The sequence below is a fragment of the Sphaerodactylus townsendi genome, linkage group LG01 (genome assembly GCF_021028975.2).
Source record: "Sphaerodactylus townsendi isolate TG3544 linkage group LG01, MPM_Stown_v2.3, whole genome shotgun sequence".
Lineage (NCBI taxonomy): Eukaryota > Metazoa > Chordata > Lepidosauria > Squamata > Sphaerodactylidae > Sphaerodactylus > Sphaerodactylus townsendi.
Window position 1 is genome coordinate 178964209 of NC_059425.1, and position 15354 is coordinate 178979562.

General features: G+C 50.3%; 1 protein-coding gene across 1 annotated transcript in view; it reads left to right on the forward strand.

Moving 5' to 3' along the window:
- COL4A1 (collagen type IV alpha 1 chain) overlaps positions 1 to 15354 on the forward strand; it is a 193810-nt gene that overhangs the window by 144735 nt on the left and 33721 nt on the right. The window contains exons 33-37 of the mRNA XM_048501044.1: positions 2519 to 2608; positions 4362 to 4514; positions 5921 to 6019; positions 6145 to 6234; positions 7035 to 7174. Coding sequence (XP_048357001.1) covers positions 2519 to 2608; positions 4362 to 4514; positions 5921 to 6019; positions 6145 to 6234; positions 7035 to 7174 — 572 coding nt within the window. The remainder of the gene's footprint in view (positions 1 to 2518; positions 2609 to 4361; positions 4515 to 5920; positions 6020 to 6144; positions 6235 to 7034; positions 7175 to 15354) is intronic.

Consider the following 15354-nt stretch of genomic DNA (forward strand, 5'->3'; position numbering starts at 1 on the left):
ACTACAACTGTTAGCACAAAAGCCTAGCTTAATAACTATCTAAATACCATAACATACCACTAAGTTAAATCTACACAAACTAACTATACCTAACACTAGCTGAATATGCAATGATACAATAAACACTACCAATATAATAGCATCAAAACGAAAGGGGGAATCACCCAATACATGCGCACATTATTAGAATATAGTACTGAACAAATATGGTAATTATGATCCATTTTTACGCACTGCCTTTGTCAAAAACCATTATTTTGTGCACTACTGAACATGGTACTCTGATACAAGAACATCTATACCAAAATGTATTGTTACAAACAGATGGGGGGAGCGGGGCTAGGTAAGCAATAGGACCCAGGCGGAACATATCTTGAAGCGATGATGTGATGGCGAACCTTTTTGTGACCAAGTGCCCAGAATGCAACCCAAAACCCACTTATTTATCGCAAAGTGCCAACACGGCAATTTAACCTGAATACTGAGGTTTTAGTTTAGAAAAAAACGGTTGGCTCTGAGGCGTACGTTACTTGGGAGTAAGCTTGGTGGTAGTTGTTGGCTTTGCTTTGAAGCAACCATGTAACTCTTTGAACGGGTGAATCACGACTCTAGGAGGATTTACTCAGAAGCAAGCCCCATTACAAGCCACCAAGCTTACTCCCAGGTAAAGGATCGTGCTTTAGTTCTTCGCATGAAAACCAGTGGGGTTTAACAGCACTTAACAGGGTTACCTACACTGCTTCCCCAAAACTAGGTCTTTGGTTTAATGCTAATAATCGAGCCCAGCAGCCCAGGCCAGCCTAGATATGTGTGTGTGGGAGGGGCGATTCCCCCCCCCCCCATGACAGACTCTGTTTGCCCATGCCCACAGAGTGGGCTCTGAATGCCACCTCTGGCACCCGTGCCATAGGTTTGCCATCACTGTTCTGGAGCATTCCCTCAAGCACCATTTTGTTTCTTTTCCTCCTGCCTCGGTCCCTGGAGTGCTGCCGCTGCTGAAAACAGCATAGGAGAGAAAGCATGAATTCTGCCTTCTCCCATACAGTGATCCTGGTCTGAATCAGGCCAAGCTGCATGTTTTCTCACCCATAGCACTAGGAATATGCAGCTGTAGTATAACTGCAAGTTCCTGTGGCGAATGCGTGAAGTTTATAATGTCTCCTCAGATGCTGAGTTTCCAGTTAGCACTTTAAAAAATACTTTTTGACCACTCTGACTGCTGCAGGAACTTGGACTATCTGATTGCATATGTTCTTCAATAGTTACCCTCATCCATTATAAAGCACAATACAGAAAAAGAAACAATGGACAAGTTGATAGGATTGATGAGAAAAGAATGAAACACAGATTTTATTTTTATCAGCGTCACTTAATTTCGTTGTGCCTTTCCCAGTGCTTCTGAGAAAAACATTCTAGATTATTTATTTTTAAAGATGCTTCACCTTGCCTCAAATTGCCTTAAATCAATGAATTGTCAAAAGCTGTTGTGGGTTTTCTGGGCTCAGTAGCCATGATCTGGTGGTTTTACCTGCTAACGTTGTATTTGTGGCATTCAGAGACATGGCACGGTAAGATGTGTTTCTCTCACATTTTACTGTTATATGCCTCTGAAGATGCAGGCGGAGGCGTACCAGCCAAAAATGGCGCCGCGGGCAAGACCTTATTTTGCACCATGCCCCCACCCGGCCCCATTTACGGCCTCCCAGAAGACACCCCCCACCTCTATTGGAGTCCGTGCCTTCCTGAGCAGGCATGACCTGCAATGGGGGGGGGGGGGGCAGCAGGCACCGGGAGCCTGCCACAGGCCCACCTCAAGCAAGGCAGGCACGGCCTCCAATAGAGCTGTGAGAGGGTGGCAGCTTGATCATGTGTGGGTGCCATTTTGCACCCCCCACATGATCAAATGGGTGGCGTCCGGGTACATGTGATCCCCCCATGTCCCTCTGGCAGATCTGCCCCTGGATGCAGGTGAAATGTGGAGCTAAAACCATTGCGGGCTGGCAGGCATACCGCATCGTGATATGCGGCCCGAAGGCCCTCAGATCTGGGCAAAACGCTGGTTACAAAAACCACTTCAGGCCATGTTTCCACAGAGGCCTGAAAACCCATAGTGGCGTAGGGGAGGGGTGGGGCACGACGCCCCGGGCAGAGCTGCGGCAGAGGTGTGGCCATGCTTCGCAAGGGGCATGGTGGGGGCATTCCGGGGTGGGGGGTACCGCAGCAGGGGCACAGGGTGCGTGCTCTCCGGGCGGAGTTTCCCCTCGCTCAGCCTCTGAAAACCCATAACAGCCTGTCTTACATCAGTTTATATGATGAATGTCAGTTCAAGCAAGTGAAGTTTGGAAGTCAATGTTGAATGGTAGTTGAGTGAATCATTTTAAATATTTAGACATGGGGGTGAGATTTAGGTGGTTCTTGGCCCTGGAAGATGGTTGGCCATTGGAGCCATTGGAGGACAATAGAATAATATCATTGTTTAGGCACAGGTATGTAAACAATTATTCCCATTTGGTTTTAGGAATCAAAGGAGAAATGGGAGTTATGGGAACCCCTGGCATCCAGGGTCCTGCTGGCCCTATAGGATCTTCTGGACTTCCCGGTGAAAAAGGTAAGAATTACTTGTCGACTGAGTGGCTGTTTGAACCAAGGTCTGCGACTGAACACAATTGCTCATCATTCCATTGTTAACGTTTTTGCATTTTCTTGCAACATGCAGCTCCATTGAACATTGAAATTCAGTACGAACATTCAGGTTGCAATTTTGTTTGAAATCTGAAAGATAACTTTAGCTGCTTGCTGATTATTGAATGGGGGAAAGGAAAGTGATAATCAAAAGCAATGTCCCATAGGAGCAGCAGTGGCGTAGGAGGTTAAGAGCTCATGTATCTAATCTGGAGGAACCGGGTTTGATTCCCAGCTCTGCCACCTGAGCTGTGGAGGCTTATCTGGGGAATTCAGATTAGCCTGTACACTCCCACACATGCCAGCTGGGTGACCTTGGGCTAGTCACAGCTTCTCGGAGCTCTCTCTGCTCCACCCACTTCACAGGGTGTTTGTTGTGAGGGGGGAAGGGCAAGGAGATTGTCAGCCCCTTTGAGTCTCCTGCAGGAGAGAAAGGGGGGATATAAATCCAAACTCTTCTTCTTCTTCTTCTTCTCCCTTGAACCTTAAGACACCTAAATCAATCCCCGTTCATTTTTCTGGGGGTTAAGAAAGACATAAAGCACAGCACAGTGTCTCTTGAAGACAGATATTTTGGAAAGCCAACCTGCATGATACAGTGGTTAAGAGCAGTGGATTCTAATCTGGAGTACTGCGTCTAATTTTCCACTCCTCCACACGAGCAGCAGACTCCCTATCTATTGAACTGGATTTGTTTCCATAAAGCTTATTGGGTGACCTTGGGCCAGTCACAGTTCTCTCAGAACTCTCCCGGCTCCACCTTTCTCACAAGTTGTCTGTTGTGGGAAGAAGAAAGGAAGGAGTTGACAAGCTCCTTTGAGTCTCCTTACAGGAGAGAAGGGGGGAAATAATCCAAATGCTTCTTCTTCAGTTGGTGCATATATTCCTGGTGACTGTCATGACCCCAAAGGCATTTGCACTCCTGAATCACTGCCTGGACTGAAAACCCCCACCCACAATACAGTACAGTCAACCACACCTTTGCATAGCAAGTTCTATTCAAACACTTACTGATTGGTTCCCCACACCCTAGGACATGGACATAGGACATAGCAAGTTCTATTCAAACACTTACTGATTGGTTCCCCTCTGTACATTCCTGCTGAAGTGACATTTCAATAGCTCACAGTTCTCTCCATTACTCCTAGGACAGGGGTGGGTAATTATGGGTCTCTCCAGACAGCCTGGGACTACAATTCCCATCAGCCCCTACCAGAATAGCCAATTGGCCATGCTGGCAGGGGCTGATGGGAATTGTAGTCCACAAACATCTGGAGGGCCATAGTTGCCCACCCCTGCCCTAGGACATGGACATAGGACATAGCAAGCTCTATTCAAACACTTACTGATTGGTTCCCCACACCCTAGGACATACCCCACAAAAACATTCCCTTCTCCCTGGACACAAGGTGTAACAGACTTCTCTCTGTGATACACCTCTGAAGATGCCAGCCACAGATGCAGGCGAAACGTTAGGAACAAGATCCACCAGACCACGGCCACACAGCCCGGAAAACCCTCAACAACCAGTTGAACCCGGCCGTGAAAGCCTTCGACAATACATACATAGCAGGCTTTCTAGTGGGTTGTGAAAGTGCCCCATCACTCTTCCTCCAGTGCATGCAGCCCTTTTGGGGGCGGGGCAGGTGTCTGATAATTGGTACACATGTGTGTTGCAGGACAATCTGGTTTTCCTGGAGTGCCCGGACTCAGAGGTGGCCCTGGATTCAAGGGTGAAAAAGGTGAAACTGGTCTGCCGGGAGAGCCAGGAAAAATGGATAATGTCGACATGGAGAGCATGAAAGGACAGAAGGGAGACCAAGGGGACAGAGGTCTGTAAAGCTGAACAGCGTGTTCTGCAGAGCACGGTCACTTGCAGAACCCTTGTCTTGGGTTCGGGTGGTGTTTAGTGGCAAAGCAGACTCTAATGTGGCTTACACATGTGTGGAAACAACTACTCACACTGACTGCAGTTAGGCCCCTGCTGCACAGGCCAATAAACACAGGTGTATGACCTTGAATAACCAGTTTTGGAGGGGGAATGACCAGTGCTATTCTATGCAAAGTTGCTCTAGTCTAAGCCCAACGAATTCAGTGCATTTAGACTGGAGTATCTCTGTAGAAGATGGCATTCACTGGCCATCAAGCGATCATGAGAGTACTTTTGCATCCTGGGCCAAGATACTTTAGAGTAAACATACTACTGAGTAAACATACATACTCATACTACTAAGACTTGCCAGCATGGTGTAGTGGTTAAGAGCAGGTGGATTCTAATCTGGAGAACCAGGTTTGATTCCCCACTCCTCCACCAGAGTGGCAGCTTATCTAGTGAACCAGATGTGTTTCCACACTCCTACATTCCCAGAGGTGTAGCAAGGGTGCACTGGTGCATCCTCTGCCCGCCCCCCCATCCCACCCCGGAATGCCCCCACCGTGCCCCCACAGGGACGCGTGCCTGGTGCATAGCGCACCCTCCTTCCCCTTGGAGCTACGCCTCTGTACCTTGGCTAGTCAGAATTCTTCGAAACTTTCAGCCCCACGTACCTCACAAGGTGTCTGTTGTGGGGAGAGGAAGGGAAAGGAGCTTGTAAGCCACCTTGAATCTCCTTATAGGAGAGAAAAATGGGGTATAAATCCAAACTACTCCTCCTGCTCCTGCTTTTTTCTTCTTCTTCTTCTTCTTCTTCTTCTTCTTCTTCTTCTTCTTCTTCTTCTTCTTCTTCTTCTTCTTCTTCTTCTTCTTCTTCTTCTTCTTCTTCTTCTTCTTCTTCTTCTCCTTCTTCTCCTTCTTCTCCTCCTCCTCCTCCTCCTCCTCCTTCTTCTCCTCCTCCTCCCCCTGCTCCTCCTCCTCCTCGTTCTCCTCCTCCTCCTCCTCCTTCCTCCTCCTCCTCCTCCTCCTTCACCACACAACCTTTTAACATGGAAATATGAATCTGGAATGCCCAGAGGGATTCCTACATTATTCAAGCCCAGTAGCACCTTAGAAACCATCAAATTTGGGGGGTGGGGGTGGGTGGGTGGGTGTAGACTTTTGAGTGTCAAAGCTTCCTTTGTCAGTTTATACCCCCAAAATCTTGTTGGTGTCTGCTGAGTTAGTGGACTCGAATCGAGCTCTTCTATTGCAGGCCAGGACAGCTGACTTGTGAAACTATCCTACCGTTATGTGGGGCATAGCTTCTTATGCGATAGGAAGAGAAAGATGAAATGAGCCACCAATTTAAATTGTACTTTCTAGGTCTGCAGGGAGCAATCGGAGAGAAGGGGATTCAAGGGGATCCTGGCACAACAGGTGTGCCAGGGAAAGATGGCGATCCTGGTTCACCTGGCCAACCAGGTATGATGCACTGATTTCTTCCCAGAGTACCTTCTGGCTACCACAGGCTAAATCTATTCTGCATGTGTAGAAGCAGAAGCTTTATCACAGTGGCTTAATCTAATGCTTAATACTTCCCCATTCAGGGAGCAAAGGGGAGGTTGGCTCTCCAGGATTCCCCGGCGAATCAGGCACTCCGGGACTGAAGGGAGCAATGGGAGAAATGGGCCTGCCAGGTAATGCTAACTTTTCAGCTTTGTTGGTGTCTAGGCTCTGTTGTGTTGGTAGTACCCACAACATTTAGATGAAAATCCATTTGTGGCGAAGGATATACTACTGGTTGCCAATAGAATACCGAATCATTTTCAAGGTGTTGGTGTTAACCTTTAAGGCCTTACACGGCTTGGGACCCTAATTTACTCAAGTGGGACCGGCTCCTTACCCTATATATGTCCTAGAATCGGTCTCTGCATCTCGGCAGAGGCCAACCTAATGGGTGGGATTCCTGGCCCTCAATGATAATGGGTTGAGCTCTTCCACTTGGGCCAGAGCTCTTTACAGCTCTGGCCCCTCAGCTTCTGGTGGAACGCTCTCCCACCAGGCCAAGTTCGGGCTCATGCTGGATCTGGTTGAGTTCCGTGAGGGCCTGTAAGACAGAGCTGTTCCACCGGGCCTTAGGGGAGCCTAGCCGTTGATAGGGGCCCCCTCCCTCTCCTTTTCTCCTCCCTCTCCTTTATTATGTAACATCAAGTGGATCCACTACTTCATCCCCCCTCTGGGGCTCTGGGTGAACTGAAGCTGGCGCCATCTTGTTTTAATGTTAGTTTAATGCTAAGTTTAATAATGTTGTATTTTTAATAAGATAGGGTTTATTATTAGAGCCATATTAACTTATATTTATTGGATTTTAATTTATTATTGTGCTCTGTTATATGTTGTTCACCGCCCTGAGCCCTTCGAAGGAGGGCGGTCTATAAACCCAATAAATAAATAAATATAAATAAATATTTTAATATCCTATAAACTTCTGTCTTAGGACACTCGGGAGAAAAGGGGGTGCCAGGTGTTCTGGGTGATCCGGGCATACCGGGGTTCCCAGGACAGAAAGGCATCAAAGGGGAGAAAGGAGAGGCTGGACTTCCCGGAATCGGCATCCCTGGGACACCTGGTGAAAAGGTATGAAAAGGTATCCTTGATCCTCCCTTCAGTTATACTCAGCATTCTAAAGGATAGACAGGCTTCTCTGCTAAATGTATTTATTTCTAATTTAATGGGCAGAACCCCCTAATTGAACATGCTGAAGCTAAGGAAGGCATGTGGCTGGCGGAGCTGTATGACAGAATTTAGCAGTGCATTCTCTCCTGACGTTTCGCCTGCAAACGTCAAGAGAGAATGCTGCTAGAACACGGCCATACAGCCCAGAAACCACACAGCACCCAAGTGATTCCGGCCGTGAAAGCCTTCGACAATATATGCTGAGCTAAGCCAATGAGGGTTTTTTTAAAGGGCTATACTAGAAGTCAACATGTGTGCAGATGTAAACAATTTTTAAAATGGCTTCTTTAACACTATACTCTGTTCCACATGAAGGTGTTCGTACAGTCAGTTGAGGTGCTGCAGCTGAGAAAATTGTACACTTCCACATTAGAATATAGTCCCAAACGAATGTGAGAATTATCATTCATTTTGACATGCTTCCTTTGTCAAAACCATTATTTGGTGCATTGTCGAACATGATTCTTGGATACAAGGGCATGTATAGTTCGTTGAACCAAATGCATTTTTTACTTTCAAACGAATGTGTTGGGGGGGCGGGGGGAGCAGGGCTAGGCAGGCATTCAGACCAGTCAGCATTCTACAACAAAGAAGATCCAGCATGTTTTCGTCTGTGGTGGAGGAATATACAATCTACTAATATCTTTATGTGGAACAGAGTATAGAATATTGTTTATTTATTCCAGAAGAGACTAACTGCCAAAGATTAAGATTTGCAGGGCTGTTTTTAATCAAACATGGGTGCTGCATTCCTCTTCCTAACAACCACGTTTCTTCTTGCTTTGGATGTCACCCACCAGATCTCAGCCCCCGGCTCTCATGTCCTCTTTGTTATCCAAGCCTAGTCCCTTCAGCCTCTTTTGTGCCATGCTCTCTCAGCGACCTCTGTGCCAATCTGGTCTCTGCTCTTTTTTCCTTGGCTGTTAGAGCTCTTCAGTTATCACCCTGTGGAATTCACTGGCACTTCAGGGACCCTCAACATACAACCTCTGCTTCTCTGCTGCCAAATGTCCTTGGAAGGGGTGATTTGTGATGAATAAGGAATGTGGAAAGATGTTCCTCCTTCACAGGTTGCTCCTGAAACTTTGCCTCAATTGCTCCCACCCACCATGGAATCTGAAACTGAACACAGGACTGAGAGCTGCAGAGAAAAACAAGGGGCAGAGTAGACTTAACACCCACACCCTTGTGCTGTTTCTTTATTACCAGTTATTTGCACTAGTTGACTTTGCACACAGCTGTGTTGTTACTGTTGCTGTTTTGTTGTTTTTGTTCTTAACAAAATTTGTATCCCACCTTTCTGCACTTACCAGGGCCACAAAAGCATCTAACGATTTAAATCATGCATGCTAGGACCTCATTTTAAAACCATTCACATTCACACACCCTCAAACTCTCATCATTAAAGCAATTTTAAAAGCAGAATTAAAATACATACAGAACATAAAAGCAGAGGTTGGAATGGGTTAGGCAGGAGGAATCATTGAGGGAGCGGCAAACAAAATAAATACGGTTATAGATATTTTGGTCATGAGTGTACAGTAGGTTGGACAGTAGAGATGAAAAGGCTAGAGTGGTGAATGTTATAAATATGCCATTTTAGAAGCATGCGTTAGAACAGGGGTGCTTCAGATGATCATGGACTACAATTCCCAACTGGCCATGCCAGCAGGGACTGATGGGAATTGTAGTCCATGAACATCTGAAGCACCAGAATTGGACACCCCTGCTTTAGAACATTTGCCTGGAGTGAGTCCCTTTTAAAATAACTTCACTTCATCAAGCTGTCCCCTCAATTGTGTCACTTTCCTGCCTTTCCCACTGCACTGGAGATTCCAGCAAAAATAATGTTTGGTTCTGATTTACCTGTAGTTTTGCATGAGTAGCTGTGTTGGTCTGAAGACTCAAGTTCAGTAGCACCTTCAAGATCAAAGTTTTTCCAGAGAATACTAGCTTACGAGAATCTATTGAAGCTTATATCCTGGAAAAACTTTGTTTGCCTTTAAGGTGCTCCTGGGCTCATCTCTTGGTTTTCCTGTAAAACTCACCCGAGTTCATGGCCAATAAGCTAGCTTGCAGGTGAATTGACAGAGATAAGATGGCCATTCTTCTTTTTAAAAAGTAAACAAAAAAACCCCTACTTATAACGTATAACATAAATGGAGAGGAGTATTATCAGGAAACAGGTAGAGGTGGGACTTTTAAACCATTCATGCTGGAGGGTGAGGTGAGAAGGACCCTTGCCAGGCAGGCTTTACCTGCAGAGGTAAAGCCTTTACCTGCCTGCAGAGCGGAGCAGGCTTTACCTGCCTGCACTGCGGAGCAGCCCTCAAACTCTTTGGCAAGATATTGCTGGCACCCCTTACTCGTGTAGTCGCGGCTTCGCCGAGGTCAGCCGTAAGAACGTAGACGAGACGCCGCGATTCTTATCATCTGGTGAGAGAGCGCCAGCAACGTGGAGCGCTGGTTTCCGTGGTTCCAGGCTTTTACTTTCCTCCCGCATGCTGGCTCCTGGCACCTTTTATTATGATTCTAGCGGGGGCGTGTAGAAGGGCGGAACGGGGGGAATTCCGGGAGAGCGGGAGAGCGGGGGACTGAGAGATCATCATGTGATGCATGATCTCACCTGGCTGCTACGTGCGGAGAGGAGCATCGGCGTCTGGGCCTAATCCTCACCTGGGGGCAAGGCCATTGTCCCTTTGTCCGGGACACCCGGTGGTTGTGAGCCAGGTAGTTCATGACCTGTGACTCATCGGGGATGAGGGTGGGGAGCGCGCGCACTCAGAAGAAGTCGCAGTGAGGATGCTCGTGTGCCGGCGCTCTACTTACGGTGCTGCTGGGTCAGCAGTGCATCCCTACATCGCCTCCTTTTTTTTACATTTAGAAGGGAGGCCGAAATGTTAGGGGGCGATTTAGGGGGACGCTCGTCCCCTCCGCCGTTTGGCCAAGCTGGCCGAGTTGCTTGTGCAACATTAGGACTTGGTTGCGATGTAAGGGAAAGTCAAGGGGTTTCTTACACATGTTACAGGCAATATTAGATATACATTGAATGAAACAAGATCCGACAATGAGGCACACAATCAAGCCAATGCAGAGCTGTACAATAGCACTCAACCATCCCCCCGGTAGCCAGCTCCAGAGGGCTGACCACCAGTGGGGTGGTAGAAACGTCATAACTTCAGATTAGAATTACAACATCTTGCAGTTCACGCACTCCCTTCATTATGGAATCAAAATGGGAAATTATCAGAAAGATTAAAACAACAACATATGCTTATGTACATTCTCACAACCTTTGGTGATGCAATAACAACAAATAATCCAATAGCGGCATCGATTATCTAAGAGTCGCTGAGCAGCGAAAGTTCCACTGCTGCTCGGAGGCCAGAGCATCCAGAGCAATGGGAGGTAGAGTTGATGGACTTCATAGCGAAGGGCACAGGCCAGCCGGCCCAATCGGTCTTAAGCGTTGTAAGAAGCGTAGTCCAGGGGACTCCCACTCAGAGGAGAAGTCAGCGAGGGAGACGAACTCCCGGCTTCCAGGAGAGGGGCAACAACCGCATGTCAGCTCCCGGCAAGAGGGGTCGAGGGGCAGAGTGGAGCGGCGAAGGCGGCGGAGCTCGGCTCCTGGGGTGGAGCCTGGGAGGAGCAGGATCGATGGTGAGAAGCGACTAAGGCAACAGAGAGTCCCGGCAGAGAGCCGCAGCAGGGATGTAGTTGAAAGCGTTCTCTCCCCGCAAGTCCAGAAACCAACTCTTCGGGAGCAAGATGTTCCCCGCATTAACGGCAGGGGAATGTCCTCTGGTGCGCGTGTCACAAGTTCCAGCTGGTCAACCGGGTGAATGGGCCCGGTCGAAATTCCTCGTCTCGCCACAGCGGAGATGCGCGGGCGCAGTAGTGTTGGACTTGTGGATTAGCGACAGTCTTGGTGCAATTAGCAAGGGAGAGAGCGCCGGCCCGGGAGGGTTTGTAGACGCAGCGGGTCCCCAGTCCCAAGCAGCTCATAGAGTACTTGGATGGATGAAGCTTATTCATAAAGGGAGCTTAAGCCAGACTCCGCTTAGGGAAGTCTCCAGGGGCTTTGGTAAACGGGGGGAGCAGGTGGCAGGAGCTTAGCAGGCTCCTCCGACTCCTAGGTACTGGCCCAGGCAGAAGGACGAAACGCTGGCAGCGGCAGCAAATTGCTCCCAGATGTTGGTCTGGTCAAATCTCGTCAGGGGTGGCCGACTGCCACCGGCAGGAGGCAGCAGAGCAGGCAAGCGATGGTGGCCATCGAAAGTTGGCAGTGATGATTGCAAAGAGGGCGGCACAGAGGTTCTCGGGCGTCTCGGGGTGGCCTTGCTGGCGCAGCAGCTCTTGAGCTTGGCTGGCGGTTGCTTTGACATTCCCAGGTCATCCGGATCTTTGGACCGTCTGGGCGTCGGGTGGCGGCGTTCCCACGTCGAGGTCAGCTGGGCGGGATCCTCCAGAGAGATTCGTTCCATCTCCGGGATGGGGTCGATTTCCTCCTGGCGCCATTCCATGGGCTGGCCTGTCATGGCGAGTCGGGATCCACCGGAGATCTGTAGGAAGAGGGACTGAAACACACCCCCTTCCCCAGGTTATAGGAGGGGGCCGGGTCCTGCCGGGCTTGGAGAGCCGATGGCGGGAGGTCAAAATCAAGTTTGTTAAATCAGGTTTGTTGGGTTTAGTGTTTGATATAGGACGACAGGCTTATTTTGCAGCCTGCGTAAGGGTTGCTTTTAATGCAGTCTACTGGGGGCCGTCCACTCCTCTTTCTTTAAATTGTTTGACAGGAAGGGCAGAGGGTAGGCGATCCTGATGGAAGCTGGCTTCAGGGCATCATCAGGGTGCGTCAAAGCGAGGGTCCGATCCTCGAGGAAGGAGGGGCAAGCGGACCCTGGGGAAATTGTGGGTATGCATGCTTAATTTGCAACACAAAAGAGGGCTTGGATGCGCTTTTGGGTGATGGATGCATCCGGGAGACAAAGTAATCAGGCGATTAGGGGTAAATTTCACACACAAAAGGGGAGGGGTTCTTTCTTTGCGGGGAAAATGTACTTACCGTGACCTTGGTGGTTAACGCTGAGAGGCTGAAATGGTGCTGAATTTGTAATCGAATTATCTTGGGGAATTGTCACTGAAACCGCCTCCTTATATGGTGCCAGCTGCCACGCCTGGCCTTGCACAGCCGCCAGGCGCTGGGCAATCCACAACCCACACAGGTTTGTGTGTGAATTTGAAGATGCGCGCAGCATCCCTTTGATCTAGAGGCCTGCCCTTCTGGTCACCGTAAAACCACTCCCTATAAGGGTGGTTTCGGGCCGTTATTTCCTGGCGATGGTAGCCACAAGCCAAACAGGTTTGCTTCCAGGGGCATAGTGGCGGCAGCCTCCTTTTTTTAAACTGGGGCCTGTCCTGTAGCAGTGCTCGCGGTACCAGGACGTCGGCCTCAGATTTTTAATCCAGGGGAGGGCCAGTCAGCCAATTGGCCCCTCCCGCCTCTGCTGGTTGGAAAGATAGAGGGAAAAAGAAAAGCAGAGAAAAAGGGGGGTAGTTTCCGCAAGCGGAAGTTCAGGAGGAGAATGAGTTCGGAAGGGCACCAATTAGGGATCTATGATCTGTGTGGGATGGGTTTATCCATCCCAGACTAGGAGTCGTGCTTTGACCTGGCTCATGAGGTCCTCCTTCCCAAGAGATTGGACATGGATATGTCCAGAACGATGCTGGGGCCCGGACTGTGAGCTGCCGGCCGAAGCCCTGGGCTGTGGACCGTGAGCTGGCGGATGCTCCGTCTCGCTGCGGTTTGTTTTCCCCCCCACCCCCCCAGATGTGCGGGACAGGGTCTCGGTTGGCCACTGGTCAGGCCACTTTCGGAAACGCCTCTGGATGACGGAAATCACATCAGCCGTGTCCACCAGGCCCCTTGAACAGACACCCTTCCACAGTGAAGCTCCAGATAATGGGCGGAGCTTCTCGATGGGTGTTTCCACCGCCCCGCCAATGAGGCCAGGGTATTGGATGCTCCCTGGATGGCTGCCGGGCTCAGTGGGCCTTTATTGCATCGTGGGCTTAGCCCGGAAGGGCAGCGATGGGTGGCAGGGAAGGGATCAAGCTGCGCGCAAGCTGGTCCCGGCTGGTTTGCAACTCCCAAGTGGGATGTTTGTCCAGAACTTGGAGATGGATGGAGGTCCCTGGTGCGCGGAGGTCAATGACTCCAGGGATGATGAACAATCCCTGCTCAGCGGGCGAGAGGCCTTTGGCAGCACCCAGCCCAATGGCTGGTCCCGATAGGGGATGGGGTCGCCATATTGGGGTTGGGGCTGAAGCCAGGACCTCGTGGGGGAATTTAAAGGAGATGGGCTGGAGTGCGCACATGAGCTGAGATGCCACGCAGAGGGGGGGTGGTTTGGGTGTGGGTCTTGGGTGTTTAGGGCCTGCTCTGAGTACTCCTTCCCCTTGGTCCTGGGCTGGGGAGATGCCCGAGCGCTGAAGTTCTCCCGGACGGGCAGTCGCTAAACTCCAGTGGGAAGCCTTTCTCTGGGCACAGGGGGCATCGGGTTTTGAAGGCGGCCTCGGGCCTTCGCCTCTTGGGGGAGGACCCTCCTCCACATCGGGGTTGTAGGCCCCCCCGCCGGGCTGCCTACACTCCCTTCGGAAGCGTCGCCTGACCTGCCGCAATTAAAGAAACACCCTCACCTTGGGGCTGTCCCCTGGCGGTGGAGAGTGCTGGCGGCAAGGAGGCTAGCTTGGTGGGCGGAGGATCCGCCATGTCCTGGCAAAAGCCTTTAAGCGTAATGTCGGCCAGGTTCAGGATCTTTGCCTAGGCCTGCGTGATTTGCCCTCACGCACTCAGTTGGAAGCGTTCTCTTTGGCTGGTAGGCGCATGAGGAGCTCGTTTTGGGCCTCCTCGCCATCTACTACTGCGCTCCTTAAAGGCGCCTCCTGGAGCCTGTTCACAAAATCGGCGTTAGGGCCTTTGGGGTTTCTGTCGGATGAGGTGGAGAAACTTCTGGGTTGGCTGGCCAGCATTAGGGGACTCTATGATGAACGCCTTTGTGAAGGCGACATTCAGAGGCGCACCGTGAAGGGTGGCCTTCTGGCAGGACAATCTGATCTAGTTGGGGTTGGCGGTAAGGCATCCGAGCCGTAAAGCTGCGCTGGCGTGTAGGCGCCAGCCGAGGCGTAATCCTAAGCGATACACTGCTGGCGGAACTTCTCGCTTTCCTAGATGCACAAATTGTGCAGGGGCTCAAAAGCATGCGAAAGGTGGTCTTCCAGTCATCCGGAACCATTAGGTGATTCATGGCGGCTGCTTCTAGCATGCCTCTCTCACATAGCGGGCTGAGTGACTCCCTACGTCCCCGGCATCGCTTATGCTTGGAGCTCGGTGAGGATATATTATAGCTCAAAGCGGCATGGTACTTTCGACAACCCGCCGAACAATACCATCCTCCCTCGGTATCCGGGTGGAAGTGGAACGGGGCATAAAGCCAGAATCATCGGGTATCAGTTTCCTTCCTCCGGCCAGGGTTTCCTTTTTTCAAGCCAGGTGAAGTGGTTAATGTCATCGGCTCTGCGTAGGGTTTTGAAACCCGCGCCATTACGCGGCACCGGACGGGAGGTGCTATGGCTTCAGAAAAAATGAAGGCGGAGCAAGGGGTGGGGGCGGCCGAGCCGCCGGAGAATTTGAAGGAGGCAGGGGAGCATTGGGGGGGCAGAAGGAGGACAGGCGCCCAATTTAGAGGATAGAGAGAAATTCCGGGGGTGAAATTGAAGTTGAAAGATTGAAAGGAGTGGCGGCTCTACAGCAAGGGAGGGGCCATAGGGTCTGCAGGCTGATGAAGCGACATAACATTGTCTCCACGTCGCTGTAGCAGCGACACCGGCGACGCTACGAGGCTCTGTGCGAAGAGTGGCCCGATGTTTTCCCCAATTCCTTAAGATTCATTATGTCCCCTCCGGGGTACCACCATGGGACATTAGAGCTTCAATCTCCTCGACCAATTTGAGCAGCTCCTCTCTTTACGGGGACCCTGCCGCTGTTTCGGGCTAACGCTTTTAGCTCGTTAACGATGCTT